The sequence below is a fragment of the Nelusetta ayraudi genome, unplaced genomic scaffold (genome assembly GCF_046127955.1).
Source record: "Nelusetta ayraudi isolate G7.1 ecotype Tasmania unplaced genomic scaffold, CSIRO-AGI_Nayr_v1 ptg000017l, whole genome shotgun sequence".
Classification (NCBI taxonomy): Eukaryota; Metazoa; Chordata; class Actinopteri; order Tetraodontiformes; family Monacanthidae; genus Nelusetta; species Nelusetta ayraudi.
The window spans coordinates 5,519,465-5,538,217 of record NW_027466067.1 but is presented as its reverse complement, the minus strand read 5'-3'; the positions used below and the strand labels follow the sequence as shown (position 1 = coordinate 5,538,217).

Here is an 18,753-nt window from a genome sequence, read left to right as displayed (position 1 = left end):
GGCGGCGCGGTGCCTTACAAAATGTCTGCCGTTTCCTGCCCTCTAGCCAGCGAGCGGTGGCCTTTGGCAACCTCACCGACCGCAACTGCTTTGTCTGCCCACACTTTACAGGAAACAGATCGACTTACATGGAAAAGAAACCAAAACTGCGTAGACAAAAAAAAAAAAAAGACAAGACGGCGCACCTGGTGTTTTCTTTCTTTATTGCGGTTAATTCTCACATGAATCGTTATTACTCTACACTTAACATCTCATTGGCACGCCACCAAAATGTACATCCACAAGAAAAACACGGCAAATGCAAAGAGAAACTAGCTCACTGTTACCATCAACGCATGCACCAGAGGAGCTCGGGTAAAGGTGTCATCTTGCCGCCTTTTTGCTGATAGATTTAGAAACTCGCAAGGTGGCGGTTTCACCTTTCCCATAAGCCTTTGAGTCGACTCCACTGTGTTGTGCTTTACAGTAAAGACACGGGAGGTTTTTGGTTGAGAAAAAACAAACACATTATATACATACTGAAAAGGAAAAAAATGTGAATAGCACAGCAGTGTATGTGTGTGTGTGTGTGTGTGTGTGTGTGTGTGTGTGTGTGTGTGTATCCATGCGTGCGTGTTATTAAACTAGCACATAGGCACATTGAAATTCACTTCAATAAAAGGCAAACTAGTCCTCCAAACATTTAAGTACCGCCACACATAAGGCCTGTCAATTACAACGGAAGGGCTACAAGAGGCGAAATAAATCCTGTTAACGACGTGCTTGTAAAAAAACAACAACAATAAAACAAAAAAAACAAAAAACAAAACTGGTGTCTGTATTTACAGCAATACTCCTCAGTCACGAACATTCCCATGTCGAGGAAAAAGTCTTCATGCGCCGGGGGCGGGTGAGACTGCAGTAGAGCACCGTTGCCTCCAGGGGGCGCCAGCCATGAGAGGAAGGGAACGTCACCTGCGTGGCGCTGAGGGTGGAGGCGAAGGACGTTGGAAGGTAATTTTCTACGCAGACAAATATTGGAAGGGGGAGGTCGGGGGGTGGAACAGTTTAGTGGGCCGGCCGCTCGGTGGGAAGGTGGAGGAGAGCCAACACACCAGTTTATATAACCTCCCTGTTGTTCCTGATGGCGCAACACAGCACCATGCTGAAGATCATCCCTATGATCTGAAAATCAACACGCATTGTCACCCACGTCATATTGTTTATATAGTTGGATTTATATTGTTTGAATGTGACATTTCGGTTTAAAGAAGTTTGTTAGGGAAACAAGAACTCACCATAACTCCCGCCACTCCGATCCCGACGTATCCGACGATGTGGAGCTTCTCGTTGAAGAAGTTTGTTATTGCATTGAGACAGTCCTAGAAAGCGTTCACACCATTAAAAACCGCTGCTGTTCATGCAATTAAAAAAAAGTTGTGATCCTGAAAACTGAACTATGCTGCCACTGTGTGGTTATAAAATGCAACGACTGCTGGTACTAGACCAGTGGTTCTCAAACTTTCTCTGGCCCCAGGTCTCTTGGACAAAGTTGACTTTTGACCCCAAAGACTTGCATGGCACTAGACCAAGAGAACTCAACTCTAGTCCAGGCCTGTCATGAGTATCATCACCATGGTGATATCTGGATGTGGCTGGGAACATTTTGTGTATGAAACATTATAATGTTTCTCTTAGCTTCCTGGCTTATACCTTAAAATATAAAAATATTGTCGTTAAATTTGCGATGCGATGATGCTATTTTTTTTTTTTAAATATTACTATTACTGTTTTACTGTATGCATTTGTGTCTTTCATGAAAATGTGAATTTGGCAACCTGTCTGAACGCAGCCTTTGTCTCAGTTCATATCAGTCTTGACTCAGTTTAGGTGCTCTTGACCCCCTGCTTGCTAGTAACATTTGTGAGGGCTCACCGGTGTATCCTCAGCAGTGTCTGCACAAAGTGCAGTAGATTCTTCTGATGCTGAGCCGCCACAACAGTTCAGCTGTCAGTGTTAACATTTTGAGAGAAAAAACAAACAAACAGAAAAAGAAAACATCAGCTATTGTCGCTTTTACACCATCACACAAAGCTGACGGCCCATCTGCACCCTACTCACAACTTTGTGGTAAATTAATGCGATTGCTGTGCCGTTGGAGCCGGAGACATCGGTGATGGAGGTGCTGTAAAACTTCTGGACTTCTTCCACAATCTATTGTTGGTAAAATAGAAAAAAGGGGAAAAAATGGAATTAAAATGTAGAGATTGATGGAACATTGCGTTACCATTATCCTTTCAGTGCCATACCTGCTCCTTGTTAAGGAATCCAAACACACCAGCAGCAATCTCAGCTCCAAATATTATCAAAAGGCATGCAAAGAACTGCGGGGCAGAGGAGAGATCTGTTATTCCAGATACATCATTATTATGCTCAACTTGTCTTTTGCCTTTATCTAGAGTCAGGGCTGTTCATAATTTGTTTTGCTGGAAGCTCAAAAAACTATTTCAAAGGCCACCATGCACACAATCTAACTTTGTTGCGTTATTGCTTGATAGAACCTACCGATGCAAGAAGACACTGAGACTCACGCACGGCCCCAAAACAACCAAAGAATCCGACGACCATCATCAAGGCCCCGGCCCCGAGTAGGATGTACACAGCTAGGAGAAAAACAAGGAAATATTGTTATGTGTGTTTTATTTGGTGCTCTGTGTGTGTGTGTGTGTGTGTGTGTGTAGAGGGAGAGAGAGAGAGAGAGAGAGAGAGAGAGAGAGAGAGAGAGAGAGAGAGAGATAGAGAGAGAGAGAGAGAGAGAGAGAGAGACTAATATGCATGCTTAGCAATGCCTTACCCTAAAAATGCAAAACACCTTGCTGTGTCGATGCAGTTTACAATTCTGCCGCTGGGTGGCAGTATAAACTAACAACTTTTCTCCGCTTTGCAGAGTCGAAACGTAACTGTGACGGGTTTAAATAACGGCCGCAGGTGTAGGTGGAAACTCTGTGAGGATCTTAAAAACATTTAAATCACCTCCCACGGCGTAGTCTGATTAACAGCCTCCGTTTCCTTTTTAGCCGCTTCGTGAGTTTTAAAATCCTTCCGTCGAGATTAATGGAACTCAAAGTTAAAACTGTGACACAAGCTGTTGGCGCGTCTCCCTTTGTCCTCGTAGCACTTTAAACACAACATACGCTCTGCTTTCGCTCCACTTGGGAGACTTACAACGGGAAACGGTCGGGGACTGAGCAACAACGTCTTCAGAGAAAGTCCAGACACTGCTGAAAAATAAATATCTTCGGCGGCCATCTGTCTGTCTGTCTGTCTGAAGATGCTGGGCGCAGCTTCATCAACTCGTAGCCAGAGAAGACTGACTGGATTTCTTTTTGTAATTCATCTGCGCTATTTGCATTTAGCCAGACTTCAGACGTATGCCAGTGCGGTAACTCAGTCAAACAGACGCCATCTGTCCCGTTAATCAAATTTCCGAGGTTTCGTGTCTGCGCTGGAAGTAGACTGCATCCCGCCCACCGCAGCAACTGCCGCCGAGGCGGCCGGCGTGTCGTCACCCTTCCTGCTCCCGGGCCCTAACTACGGCCCCCGAGCGCCGTAACCGTACACCGGGACGCTCTCAGAGGTCCACGTCAGGGGTCTAATCAGTGACACCGACAGCAGCCGGGGCAGCAATTTAATTAACCCACATGGGGCGGTAGTTGTTGCAAGCTGGTGTGTTTTTTTCCCCCCTCCAGTCGAACAAAAGAAGCCTCATTTTTTTTTTCTTTGAACGCGCCCCTGGAAGCCGAAACAAAGAGATTTTGCGATGGAAAGTATCACGGGCCAAGACACCTTTCACTGTATAAACAAAGTGATCTTGGTCGGTGCTGTTTCCCATCACTTATTTAAATGTTTTAATATGCACACTGAACTGTTCCTCTCTGAGGTAATACCAACATCCTGCAGAAAACCGCCAACTTCCTGCCTGTTCTGGGCGTCTCTGTGACACAGGTTTCTCACGGATTCTGTTACGATATCAACGCTTGCGATGCAATAGTGGAGGTTAACTGGCACAGGACGAACCATCAGGGAGTGAAACTGCTTCAAAAGGCGTTACAGTCGTAGTACGTGTGGTGAATTTAGTATAGAAGGCACTGGGGACGTCTTCGCTGAGGCTTCTTCTTCGTGGGGCCACGAGTCACCTGAGGCTCTTTAGAAATTAACTGAGAAATTGCAGTTAATCAGGATTAATCTGTTAGGTTTGCAGTTTGTGCTTGAAATGAGCCTGTGACCCTCTGATGAGTGAATCGTGGAAAGTCTGGGTCTGATACTCCTGAGGCTGATATGCAGGCCACCAGAAAAATACTGCATTTAGGAGAAGAATATTTTTTAAATGGCTGTCTACTCCAGTGACCATGGTCCGCCAGAGGGTTAAAAGCCTTTGGACATGGTCTCGCTTTGGCCCCCTCCCCACAACTTCCTCCCCTCTTCCCGCCTAATCCTTTCCACCATCCATCCACCCTAGAGCAAGAATTGTGAGATCATCTCTGAAGATGTGGACAGTATCCAGGGACCAGAGCGATTCCCTGGCATTTCTTGATAACCATCTCCATAAATGGTAACAATCACAATAAAGCAGTGGATCTCTTTGCAGCAGAAGAAAAGAAAAATAAGAAATTGTTCTTACTGTTGGTTAACAATCGTGGAGGAGAGGGTTTTAAGAACATCTAACTAAAAACATTGCATTTCTCCTATGAAATATCATCATACTGTTTGCATATGCAACCTTAAGCTGTAAATGTAAAGCTTGATAATTTCCATCATTACACAAAACCCAACAAATAAAGTAGTCTTACTCCTCTAAGCAACTATTTTTTAAAAAATCTTTTCAGGATAATTACGTGATTTTGTGTTTTCCTTTGCCCTATACATTCGTACATGCCCCAAATGTATAGTCCGCCCTCCGTCTTTCTGTCCATACAGAACATCCTCACTAGCCGAACTAGTGCGATTGCCTGCGAAGGGACAGGATCGACCTGGTGCCACCTGCCACACCCGGCCTGCTCCTCCTGTCCCTGGGGGAGACGGCACTTCCATGAAATTTGCGGCAGAGAGCTGATGAAGTGAAGTCACCAATTTAGGTCATGATCTAAACGGCAGTCACAAGAATAGGCTTCATTATAACCTCCTGCTTGTAAGGCAGACAAGAGAGAGAGGGGCTATTGTGCACGCACCGCCACACTTCTCCACACTGAGTGCTGTTTTTTTCCTGACCTACTTTGCATTTTAGTCGCACACTTTGAGTTTTGCTGCGACTGCTGAATTCTTATTAAAGGTTGATTAAAAACCTGGGGAACGAGTTTCAAATCAATGTTTGCAGACACAAGCACTTTTACCCATTAGCCGAAACTTGGATCACCCTCACTGGTGGCGCATCTCGCGAAGCATTCAGCATATCGTCTTTCACTTCCTATCAGTGGGGAGCCCAATACGACACACAATACACACATCCACACACACAAACACACACACACAAAAAAAAAATCAAAGGAGACATTCATTCCACACAATTAGAAATGTGATTTCCACTGAAGCATTCAGAGCGACTTTTATCAGTGGCTAGTTACACCTGCACTTAATTGGAAACCCCCCAGGAAGTTCTCAGTTCTCAGTTCTCAGACTACTGTGCGTAACTGGATGATTTTGGTTATTGTTTTTGTTTTTTTTACAAAATACATTTTTAAATCAAGATGCACTTGTTTTGCATTGTGAGATTTAAGCGGTTTAAGCAGAGTTACTGAAGCATATATGATATTGAGTAGAACAATTTAATAAATTACAGGGTAAAAAAATATTTTTTAACAAATAGTAATTGAGTTTTATTGCCCGTCTGCCTACAGAAAGATGTGGGATTTGAAGCTCTGTTCTCTGAACCGTCTTGTCTGTCTTCATTTCCAAGTGAGCTCTGATGATGCAACGCAGCACTGCGCTGGCACAGCTACTTTTTTTTAAACTATCAAGAGAAATGTATTGTATTTTTTACAGAAATGTTTACATTTATTTAATTCTTTTAATAGGGATTTTGAATTCCAGTTGATTTATTCCAGACAGTTTGTTTTGTTATCGTTCATCAATATGTATCAGGCTGTGAAGTGGAAGCTGCACGTACCTATGAAGAAGGTCCCTGGGGCGCGATCACCAGTCAGGAGCTCCACTGTCTCTGGGTCAAACCTGAGCCACAGACCCACGGCCAGCACCAGCAGGCCTGATAGCTGAGAAACAGGACATTATACCATCAATTACCATCTTCTTGTTATCAAATAAATCAGAAAAAAACACTGTTCACAAACCACTTTTTTCACAAACACATTTTTCCACTTCACTCTTACAAGCTGATTAATATTCAGCCTGTGGTGGCACCGTCTTTGTCATACTGTGAAGAGATGCCTGGTTCTCGCCCGTTTCTTTTCTTTTGTGTGTGCGTGTGCGTGTGTGTGCGTGTGCGTGTGTGTGTGTGTGTGTGTGTGTGTGTGTGTGTGTGTGTGTGTGTTTGTGTGAGTGTGTGTGTGTTTGTGTGTGCATTCCAATCAAACTTGTGCCAGGAATGCTAATGCATCACCTCCTGAGTGACAGATTGAAATGTCTTGAGGCTTAAAAAGAGGGCCTTCAGTGTCAGCGGCACAAACTGTCAAAATAAAAGAAAAAAGTTTTGTTTCAGTTGTCATTTGTCTGTCTACTGGTGTTTAACTCTTGTAGTATTTATTAATATTGAATAGCGTACCTGATACTATGACACTATGATATACTATGATACTATAAAATTAAGAGGAACTGTGATGAGAAATTAAGCAACCGTAATAAAGTTGACCTCTGACATTTTGCATGAAACAAACTTGTAAACAGTTACCTTAAAGCCTAAACCTTGAATAATAGCAGAATTTGACTTCAACCTTGTTGGCCCTTTAAGAGAATAATCAAAGAAAGGATTTAAAGATCAATTGGATAATGCTACATCTCTTAAAACGTGGGCTCCAGAATGCGGCCAATAATCTTATTAGATGTCCGTGTTTGACTCACGACCAAGGCCAAAATGTCACCTGCAAAACGGTGAGGTAAGCCTTGTTTTCCACCTGCGCAAGTGCATTTTTACAGCCTAAGTTATATCGCAATAAAATGGAAAACGCTACTATGTAATTCCGTCGCCTTAAGTGCTGAGTGTCTTGAATGGACTCCAAACCGAAAGCAGTTGCTCATCCCTCCCAACCAAGTTACGAGGGGTGTGAAGCCAGCTCAGTTATTGATGGCATGAATCACCGAAGCCCCATAAAGGACCTCTCCTCCGTTCTGGCCACAATTAATCCGCTGCAGTGGGGGACGAATGAAAGTCTCCTCAAATGACGCGACACCGAAATGGCTTTGCACCAACATCTCGGCCTTCCACGTGAATCGGAGGAAAAAATACTGATGGATCCTCACACCATGCGCTGGTGTTCCCATGGTGCACCTCACGCTCAGGCTGTGCCAGCCTCACAATGCCTTGGTGATGTAAGTCACACCAGCGCTGGCAGCCCGTCTGCCTCCTCGGGCCCCGAAAATGACAGCGTACTGTACGCCCCCTTTTGGCTCCAACCACGACGGCTCCGCTTTCAGCGGCGAAGCTCCCGAACAAAGAGGCCAGTGTGCGGGCTGACCCGAGCCATCGCCTTACAGAGTACACAAGTTCATTTAGCCTCTTAAATCAATGTATACTCCATCATTTGGCCATGAGACGCATGAGAGTGTCCGCTGGTGATGGCGTCGCGTTTTGCAAAGCCAGATCACGACTCATACAGCCCTTTCTTACTTGATGTGGTTGTATTCTCGTTTTCTTTTCCCTTTAGGCCAGATAAACATGAGCCAAATCACCAAGATGATTTGCCAAAAACTTTCCTGTCATTGGCTCTTTCCGAGTCAAGTCGTCAATAGTTGCAGAAATAGACGCTTTTGGGCAAAAAAACAAATTCTGAAAAAGAGGGAAGTGTGCACAGGTGTTCTCGCTGCAGCTTTCAATTCTGGTGGCAGAGCAAAGTCGACTTTTTGAGTCTTTTCTCAGTCAGTGCAGTTACATTTTAAAAAGCAGCAGCCGACCAGAGTTCATTGTTCAGAGGAAAATGTCGTCAGCCTCAACAAACAGATCCCAAGTGTATAGGCCTATAATAGCAGTACACTCAGGGATACTCAACTGACTCACTCCTAGATTCAAGGGGAATTCAGAATATGTTCAATTTATACAATTTTCTATTCCATGTTTGCAAAACAAAAAAAAAATGCCCTTGCAAAATCAAAGGTCTTAGTTGTATGAAAATGAAAAACCACAAACTTATTTCTAAACGACAGTGAAACCTGACACAACATCCGACAACAGGTTCGATATGTGGACACACAGCAGCCATGAGCTGATGGCGGTGTAGCAAACTAACACAGATGAGACCAAGTATGTGTCAAGAGTAAACAACAGTGCCTGACTTCAGCTTGACCTGCTGCATGGAGACTCCCAGCTCAGAGCCAAAGGGAAGCAGAGGATGTGGACAGCGGCTCTGCTGGGGGGGGGGGCGGCTCTGATCACCCACATCACTTATCAGAGCCACACAACTGAACTCTCAGCTTCGAGAAGAAAATGCTTGTTTTCTACGACTGGAGGACACTCGAATTATAGAACATGATGCAGGAGTGGTTTGGAGCATTAGTGTGGAATCTTGAAGAAGTCACTTCTTGGTTAAGCAATAAAACGAGGCATAACTAAAAAAAATAATTAAAAAAATGAACCTAAAACAAACAAAATAGCGTACGCAGCCCCCGAATTATTAAGAAATGAAGTGATTATTTCTCTGCATACATAACCATCATGTCATAAAAAAAAAAGGAAAAAAAAAGGCGTTTATGCTCCTTTCAAAACACACCACTCACCCAAAAGATGAAATTGAAGAAGAAGAGCAAATATTTCACGCATTTCATCCCGCCTTGCACTTTACTCATGATGCCCTCTGGTCAGCCGCTGCCCACGATCCGAACCGCTTTGAATACCTGCCGCCTCGCTGTTATCACTGTATTGTTATTGTTATTATTATCCTCTCAATCCTTGCCGCTGGTGGACGCGCACCATGTATTGTGCATGTATTGTGCTGCCCCGCTACATCCAAACATGCGCACAAAGCCGCTGCACGCCGCCCGCTTTTGCACCGCCCCTGTCATGTCGCGTGCACGTCGCGCCGAGGTACCCGTCCCCCTGTGTATTGGTGGTGGCGGTGGTGGGGGTGTCTCACAGGGTGGGGGAGAGGACTCTACACCCAGCAGCACTGTTAGAAATGGGCTCGGCTGCATACATGGGATTTTACATATGAGTTAACCACGACAAGCACCCATTGCTCCGGTGAAGGAAAGAAGGCGCTGCAGACCTGACGAGTCAGCGTGGGTGGCTGGTGGAGAGAGTGGCCATCTGTTTGCAGTTCCCTGCTGCTGCCGCTGCTCGTGTCTAAATATGATGGATGGCGCGTGCTGAAGACAACCCAAGCCCCCTCAAAGCTCCTGCATGGGTAACCATGTCAACACTCCAATTATTTATTTATTTATTTATTTATGACTTGGAGGCACAAGTATAGTCTAATTTTCTCTTTCTGGATTTTTAACCTTTGCCAAGTCTCTGATATCTTTATTTGTTATGTCAACGTGGGAACTTGTATTCACCTGCAACACTGTAATGCGATATGCTGTGATCCACTGACCACAAACAGTGGGAAAAAGTAGGGCAGATTTCTTTTTTGAGAATCCAAAAATTATCTTTTTTTTTTTTTTTTAACACAAAGCTGAACATTATCGGTGCAAATTATTGCTTTAGACAATTATTTTTCGTTCAAATAATTTTTAAAGCCTTTACAGCAGGGATGGGCCATCTCTTTGAAAGGGGGGCCACAATGGGTTCTTCAATTTGACAGAGGGGCCGGAGCAGGAGCAGATGGATGGAGTGTTTTAGTGACTCACCTCATAGGGGAAAAAATATATCATTGGGTACATAGAAAACATGTTCTTTAATGTCAATTGATAATGAACAAAAGTGCAACAACTAAATATGTCTTTGGAGTTCCACAGTATTTAGCTCCTTATTGAAGTGTCTCTTAAAACACTGACAAAAAGGATGAACCAGCTATTTTTATGACTTATTGACATTGATATAATTTCTTCAAGTTTGACAGGCTGCATAGGGCCCACGGGCCATAGTTTGTCCATGCCTGCTTTACAGGGATGTACACACACAATGTCACTGCTACATGTTGTAACTGTGCGCTGCACGCACACCAAAACAAACCGCCTGCCTGCAGGTTTTCTGTGTAGCCAACAACAACCTCCCCCTGTGCAACATTGATTCAACGGGAGCATTACCATTTCTACACGCCATTGCGTGTGTGTCATTCTTGGTATTTTCAAATGTATTGTTTTGTTTTCCTGCCATTTTTGTCATTGAGCGGCCGTTTCAGAAGGCTGCATCGGACTTGGCATCCAGCAGTGTCCATCGCTGTTTTGGTCGTTTATTGACGTGGTGTCAGCAGCAGTGGTGGTGGTGGGGGGCGCAGTGGTTCCCAGTGGGTGGGATGGAGAGGAACCCACATACACAAACATGACTGCACACACGCAGAGATAGCGTGTGATGTGACTTTTTACTCTGCGATAAAACTGCTAGTTCTGGACATCTGGACATCATCTGTTTTTCTGATAAGTCCAATAAGATGAATAGTGTATGCAGCTCCTCCTAAATGGGTCTGACCTTTAATCATTCAGATTTTACACATCATCTTGATTAACTACATATGTGATAAGACACTTTTGGTTTCCTCCCAGGAACAACTGTGGTGTAAGTTCGATGTTTGTCGGGCACGTCACCCAGCATCAGCCTCCCCATCATCACCTTCATCAGCGGCATCAGCATCATCCAGGTCACTTCACATTGTCCAATCCCGGGTTCATGAACACATGAGATTACTGATGACTCACTGGCCACAGCTATTTCAAAGACATCGAGGATGGGAGGTGGGATCTTTTAAAGCAAAATTATGTGCTTTTTCAACATCGAGATGGCAGTTTTGAGATAATTTTTTGAAGCCAGTGAAGAGCTGACAGCGTGTATTAACAGAACTGCCACACAGTCTCACGTGGGCACACGGCAAAAAGGTCACACGCCAGCAAATCAACACCTCGCGCCACGCGACAAGGAAACAGATTTTCCGTACCTGATAATTAGTGGTGTAAAATTAGATTACAAAATAAATTCTTTAAAACATTTCTTAACATGTATATACACTTTTAAAGACTTTTTCCTGTAATAGACTGAGGGAGGAGGAGTATTGAACTTTAGAAAAATGTGCAATATTGTATATCACAATGACCTTCTTGGATGTTCAACCAGAAAACACCTCTTCTGGGAATGATTTTCCAACCCTGTGTTGGAAGAGAAACGCTGGCTAATTTAAGCTTTCTCCTGTGTGGACACCACACATTTTGTGCGTCTACTTTCCACTACATACACGGTCCGTGTATTGTAAACACGCCCGCATACACAGTGGCGCAGTAGTGCCGCGCACGCTGAATGTTGGCCAATTCCCATGAATGAGCGCCGCATACAGGCGTCACTCAAAGCTCCTCTGTGTCCTCTCGGCAGGCCGGGGGAGGTCAGCTGGGGTCCAACCACTCTGACAGTCGAGCTTCTCATGTTTTTTTGTGCGGCCTTTGTTCGCCGTCGGTGGGAGTGGAAACAGCGACACCGTTTGTCTGGATCATGGGACACGCCACATCGCTGCCTACCTCTCCTGCTTATCAGATGATTAAATTCAAATGAGATAGATAGACAGACAGACAAGACAGATTGATAGATAGATGTCTTTTGAATAACAAAATATTAATAGTTAACTCTATAACTCTATAGTGGGTGTACTTACGTCATCACCAACCTAATACAGCTTTAGTCATCTGATCTGCTTAGGAAATTCACAAGTGTAATTATCTCTGTGCCAGAGCACCCAAATTGAAACCTTATCCTCGGGGTGCATTGGAGGCGAAATCCCATTATCCCGCCACAGCCGCCCGCTCACAACCTTCATGATGGGCTTGACATGTATACTAATGCAACCTGAACCTCCGTATGGCGCAACTGTGAGTCATACCTACGATCCAGGACGTAGGATACATACAGGAGAAATGTCTAAACAAGTTCAACTTTAGAGGCCTGTGCCGTGCACGGCAGGGGCCGTTTCACCACTGCTCTTAGGCAAATGTCTCGCCCTAGTGGACAAATAAAAAATAACATACTAGGAGGACAAATGTCTGTAACCTTTCCACATTTTGTGTGAAGGAATAATGTTGTACATTATCAAATTAACAGCCACTTGTAACAATAACTTAATTAATTAATAACCTAAACGGAAATAATTTCCCATTTAGGCTCGTATTTATCACCAATGTAAACTATTACCTTTAAATGTATGTATGAATTGTTAGGCATGTTCCGTGGAAGTTAAGTGTTAATGGTTCTCTCAAACCAATGTCATCTGTTAGAGTTGTGAATATTTTTTTTTAGAAATTATAATGTTTTTGCCTCTGATGCTGACGTCATAATTGTCGGCTCTTCCAACCTCTAAATTTAACCACTGGAGGGCAGTGTTGAATCTCGTTTTGTGCCAGCCTGACTTGAGAGGAACAGGCAGCAATAACAACCACTACCACTCGCACGCGCACACTTTTGATTTTAATAGCTAGGTCTCGCGACTCTAATAGAACAGTTCAAAAGCCAGGGCTAATTCTCCAACGGCAGAGTGGTAAAGTGGAGACATATTGGCTTTCTATTCATTTTCCATCCAGACAAAATAAATACATGTTTTGTGTGTGTGTGTGTCATTTTTTCCGAGAAACAAACAACACAGTGTATGTTTATTGTTTAATAAATAGTAATATTAACAACAAAAATTCAACAATACGTTTCCCCCCATATAAGTTCTGGATCAAATTAAGTATCCAAGATTTTTGTTGACTTGCTTCAGTCCACACGCAATGATTTTCACATGCTCTGGGCACATTTGGCAGAAATTTGTTGCAAAGACATTGAGGGGCCTGTTGCTACGCCTCTACCCTAGTACAGAGTGAGGGGTGAGAGCACATTTATAACACATTGAAAACTTGTCTCCTAAGTCCAGTGAGAGCCACCTGTAGGTCGAATTAAATCTGCTGCCGCATAAAATTAAAAATAATTTCCCAATGCCCTCTTGATGAAAGTAAAACTGCTTCAACAAATCTTGTTGCAGGTCCACAAACGACACCTGGTAGTCTAACCCTCTTCTTTTTGTCTTCTCTGAGATGAAATGAGACAAGATTTGGACGAACATGTGCTCATAAATTCAAGTGGAGTCTCTGAAATCTTGTTCATTTCATCTTGCTAGCCTCCAACAGAAAAAATGTTCAGTCTATCTGAAAGTCGCAGTAGATTCCTTTCCCAACCCTCTTTAAATTATGATGTAATAAAGGAGCTGCTACTAACCGCCCAGAATAAGATAAAGAAAAAACACAGGAAGTGAGCGTGAGGCTAACTGTTGCTAAATGATTCGATCATGACGCAGAAGTTTTATCACAGCCGGATGCATTTTTCACATTAACATAAGGACAAAAAACAAAGCAAAACAACAAAAAATGGTACTTAAGAATTTTCTCCATGGATGACTTGTTTTTAGCTTTACAAGCTACTGGCAAGAATTTTGTGAAAGACTGTAGTTCATAGCAGCTAGCCACAGCGCTAACGTCAAACCCATAGAAGGCCCCAAAGTGACACAGCTATGTTAAAACTATCAAACTAAATTGGTCAACTAAGACAAGACAGATAGACTTGTCCAATCATCATTTACCTTTTTGTCCTGTTTTACTAAAGATGTAAGGCAACTGTAGCTGTATTCCACCTCATAGAATGGCATGTTCCCTTTGATGTGTTGTTATCCACAGTTGCTCTGGTACTTACCTTTTTTATCCTTTTATGGACATCCCAATTGGGTTATAACAACATAATTTTGAATGTGAAAGATTGTGAAAGGTCCTTCAGATGGAGTTCCTTCCTTGGCACCGAGACCTTGCCCTCAGGTTTACAAAGCGGGTTGAATCAAGTGGTCTTGGAAAAAAGTGAAATTGAATTCAGCCATTGATACAACATTAACATTAAGCTCTTCCACACCGTTCAATACAACAAACGTCAGATATTATTTGACCCAGAACTTGTGAGCGTACATGCAGTCCTGACACTTTGTATTCCTGTATAATAATAATTTACTTTGTGCAGAATGTGAGAAAGTCTTTGGAAACAAGGTGTGCCTGTGTTTCTACTGTTGCGTGGGTGTTTGCGTGACGGCGACCTCGTCACTGCCGCCACGACTTGCGGCTCAACACGCACACGCAGGCCACGTTGATGCGTATGAGCCTCCACGCCACCAGGTTCTCGAACGTGGTCAGCGCGCGCACAAAAGTGTGCGAGTTGGTGCAGTGGGAGTTCCAGTGCCGCGCGTCGATCCCCAGGCAGCCGGAGCTGCCCGAGTTCCCGCTGTTGCAGGTGGTCTCGAAGAAGTACTGCTTCTTGGTGACATTGTTGATGTTCACGTTTGGCAGCACTGTCACCTCTCGGCCTGTGATGTCCGTGGCTTTGGTCTTGTTGCCGACCCAGGCGCTGACGCTCTCGCACACTGAGTAAACTCCACGGTGCTGAGGCTGCCCGGCGCGCCTGCGGGTCCTCCTGCCGGTGGTACCCTGTGAGTCTGCCGGCTGCACATCCGGGGGCCGGCTGCTGAAGACCACCCTGGCTGAGCGGTAGCGGCGTTTGGTGAGGAGCTTGGGGTCGACTGTGGGGATGGCGCTGGGCTCGCTGCCGGGACACTGGTGCTGTGCTGCTCCTCCGATGGCGGCCACAGCCTGGGCACTGAAGAGGAGGAACAGGACCAGCATGGACGACCTCATGGGCACACAACCTGGGGGTTGTCGAGCAGCACATTAAACTTTCAGTGCATTTTCCTCAGTGATTTTATCATTGACAGTTCACACACCTTACTAGTCCCCACTGGGTCAATGGGGACACTGGCAACAGTTTGTAATCCACATAACCATTCCAGAGTTTTAAAGACGGAAGAAATTCCATCAAATGCTGAGACATGCTGACTTCAAGGAGAATGTCTGTCATTGAGTTCTGTCATCCATGAAACTCCAGAACTGTTACATGGATTATACAATGGCCCCAATAACTACACTGCTGTATAGTCACAAGAAGCAAAAGAGAAATATCCTTTTAATCTTCCATTTCAATAAGTAGGGTTGCCTGCCACTGGCTCCAAACCAGAGGTTGCGTTAATCTGATATTTTTCGTCATTTGCCTTTTTTTTTTTTTTTTTTTTTCACGGTGAAGGAAACATCGTCTGCTCGTTTTACACAGCAGGGTGACACATTGGTGTTGCTCCTCTTGATGCCTATGTAGCCTCTTTGGAATTATCACTCATCATCTGTATGAAGTTTACCATGAAGGATGGAATGTACTTAAATCCAGTCCCATAAATTCCCATTGGAAGCTGGGCGTGGATGGAAACTGAGGAAGAATGATACCCGAGGGCGGCAGAGATGCAGTGTCTTGCATGCATGAAGCAGGAGAAGGCATTAAGGACCATGTATTTATTTATCTCCAGTCAGTAGTTCCATCTCAATTCCATCAATAGCATCCATTATAGATTTTATGCAGTCGCTCCTGACACGTACCACGGCCCTGCTTTAACTGATCCTCCCTCAGCCCGGCTTGGGTGCACAAGAGCAGGGCTGTCGGGGGGGGGGGATCAAACATGCTCAGGCACGGCAGGGATCAAATCGTGAGTACACCAATGAAAGAACAGATGATATCTGTGTCGAGCTAAAGATTAAATGACGGAAAGCATTTCAAAGGAAGGCGAACGATTCCAGTGAAGTTTTGCAGAATGGAGTCCATGCACACACTCACTGTTCGCCGCCAGTTGTTGTGTGACTGCTTAATTTCACAGTAAATAACTTAATGCTGGCTGGCCACATTCTGTGGGTAACTATATCTGAGTCAGCTATGTCTACTTCTTCGATGACTTTGACCTGATTTGTCCTCGGTAGATCAGCCTGACTGGGAATAGGGCTTGGTCCTTGATTTTCTTTCCAGTTGAACAAACAAGCAGGAAGCAGTTTAAGGTTTGTTTTAGTTTGCACACGCTCTCCAAGCTTCAGCTTCCAGTGAGAAAAACACAAATGGTCAACATTCGACCGGCAGTGTCATCTGGTCTTAGCTCTCGCAGTCAGAAAATAGATTGGTGTGATATGACCCAGCAGTGGTTAAATCCACAGGAGGTAAATTGAAGCTTAATCTTAAATAATGAATCAGTTTAATGACAACTTAATGCATACCCAAAATATAATCATTCCAAATCAATAAAGGGGTTAATTTGGCAAACTCTTCAAGTTCTTGAGCGTGTTTTCCCCTTAGGTAGAATAGAGAGTAGATAGAGAGCTTATTTTCGCCTCTGAAATACAGGTACTACCCAAAAAATTAGAATATCAAGTAAAAGTTGTTCTATTTTGGCAATTTAACATAAAAGATGAAACCAACAAATTTTTATTGAGCCATTACACGCAAATTGACATCTCAAGCAGTTCCTTGTTATAACTTTGTTGATTAAGATTTTCAGCTTATTAAAACCACAAACCCACAAACTGAGAAAATTCTTATCAAATTTGAGGGTTTTTTTTTAAGCTGCAAGACCTGATCAGCAAAATCCAAAGAAAATAAAAAATTGAAATATATTGACTTGCATATTATTCGTTTATATAATATGTCAAATTCACCTTTTGAGTTGAATTGCAGAAATACAACAACCTTTTCGGGATATTCTAATTTTCTGGGTAGTACAATGTAGATGTAAACAAGGGTCCAATCAATAGGACAGTAGGTAGATGCTGCTGGCACCGTTATCCTGCCTCCTCGCGTGTCGCTACGAGACGCAACAACATCCCTCGCAGGAAGCGACAGCCTTGCGCTGTGCCAAAGCAGTCGCCGCTCTGTTTACACCTGAGGTTTGTGCAGCTGCTACGCGGTGTGCCGCTTTTTGCCTCAGGGGGAAACGGCGGGAAATGTAAGACATGACAAATGTTGGCACGATAAATGAAAAGATAATGACTCAATAATGTCCTGACAAAAAAAAAAAAAAAATCTGCATGCAGTGATTGCTTCATTAAGCGCTGGGCTCCTCCAGTCTGTGTTACTGTGTTGTTGTTTGTGCCGGGCAACATCTGGATATGATAAAAAAATAAGTGTTTTTATTATGCCTCTGGGTTCTCAGGAAGCAGAGATAATAGGCACAGGCCCTTCTTTGTCTCAGCAGAGTTATTTATTAAGAAAGAAAAAGAGATGCCTCTCTGGGTCAGACTTGCGACGTGAATCTTTTGTTTTTGTTTTTAATATTTCCTCTGTGAATTAGTTGTATTAACTGACTGTGTTGTCTCTTATGTCACATTTTCTGTCTCAGTGGTGCCCCTCCTGCTGATTGTCTTGAGTTGTTTCACCTGCACTGACAGATGACGACGAAGACTGGCACCCAGGTGGTTAACCTGGGTGCCAGTCTTTGTCTTCATCTGTTCCCCACCTGTGTTCCACGAGCTGATCAACATTTAGTTCTCTGGGTCACTTCACAACATGACTTAACATTTAAACCCCAGTCATCCCGTCAATGGGCTCCCCTGAAAAGGGAAAAACCATCCTTTACTATTTTCCAAGCTCCGCACTAGATTTATGTGCTCACACTTCTGGAACTTTAGGGGTCGCTGATGTCACAAAGGGCACAAGACCTCTCACTGGTTAGTGACAACACCCCAAGCCCGATCGGACCACCCTCACCATCTTGCTTTTGTCAGCCTTTAAACATGTTAACGGTGGAATAAAACATCAGTTTTGATTCATCTTCTACATCTCAAAATGTTTTGAAATAATTAAGCTACTTGCTAATTATAGAATCCTAATCAACCATTAACTGAAAGTTATGTTTTTTATTTTATTTTATAAACATTTAAGTAATTCAAGTAATAAAGACTAATGTTTGCTTGTGACTTCAAAGTGCCTCAAAGGAATGTTACTGGCTAATGCCTTTTAGCAGCCTCCTCATTCTGGGAAAATTCAATATTACTATTTTTTTTAATTTCTTTTTTAAATTCAAATCATCAACTCATGCAGGTTTTTGTAGTTGGTCTAATTTTGGGAAAATAAAGTCTAATTGCATGTTTAGGTTTTGTAGTTCCCTCTGCGTTCACACCTTTCATACCTTTTACAGTTTCTCCTTGTGAACTGTAGCACCTCCTGGTGGCTCCTAGAGGGTGAGACTAGAACCTGCCGTGTCCTGGGCTCCTTCCATCAGGCCCAGCTGTGGCCTCCATCCAGCGCACCTCTGCCCTAGTCCGCCTGAGCTCAGTAACCCTGCTGAGAGACAAGCAGAGACAGTGTCTCTTAAAACCCACTGTAAACACGTTCACCTGCCAGACCCCGAAAGGAAGAGAAAGTTAATACGCAATTCCCGCTAACCAGAGCCCCAACATGCTGAACATACCAGAGCAAAGGAAGTGGACCTGCATAATGTAGGCTGACCAAGTTTAGAATATCAGCACTGCCTGTATTCTTTAAAGGGATATTTCAACCTAAATTGAAAGTACACTGCCTTTATTCTTTAAAGCAGCTCT

General features: G+C 43.7%; 2 protein-coding genes across 3 annotated transcripts; both read right to left on the bottom strand.

Moving 5' to 3' along the window:
* Positions 1-182: 182 nt before the first annotated feature.
* LOC142887371 (tetraspanin-2-like) lies at positions 183-9,235 on the bottom strand. Of its 2 annotated transcripts, none has more exons than XM_076024981.1 (8): positions 8,920-9,235; positions 6,143-6,245; positions 2,545-2,642; positions 2,289-2,363; positions 2,101-2,193; positions 1,915-1,986; positions 1,278-1,361; positions 183-1,164 (listed from the first exon to the last, which is right to left on the bottom strand). In XM_076024981.1, the coding sequence occupies exons 1-8, from the start codon at positions 8,986-8,988 to the stop codon at positions 1,099-1,101; spliced, it is 660 nt and encodes a 219-aa protein (XP_075881096.1). In that variant the 5' UTR covers positions 8,989-9,235; the 3' UTR covers positions 183-1,098. The 2 variants fall into 2 exon arrangements, with proteins under 2 accessions (XP_075881096.1, XP_075881097.1); XM_076024982.1 differs by lacking the exon at positions 8,920-9,235 and adding an exon at positions 8,490-8,513.
* A 3,708-nt stretch (positions 9,236-12,943) lies between these two features.
* Positions 12,944-18,481, bottom strand: LOC142887368 (nerve growth factor-like). The gene is made up of 2 exons (XM_076024978.1): positions 18,342-18,481; positions 12,944-14,996 (listed from the first exon to the last, which is right to left on the bottom strand). Exon 2 carries the CDS (start codon positions 14,983-14,985, stop codon positions 14,395-14,397), a length of 591 nt encoding a protein of 196 aa, XP_075881093.1. The 5' UTR covers positions 14,986-14,996; positions 18,342-18,481; the 3' UTR covers positions 12,944-14,394.
* Between the last annotated feature and the right edge of the window lie 272 nt (positions 18,482-18,753).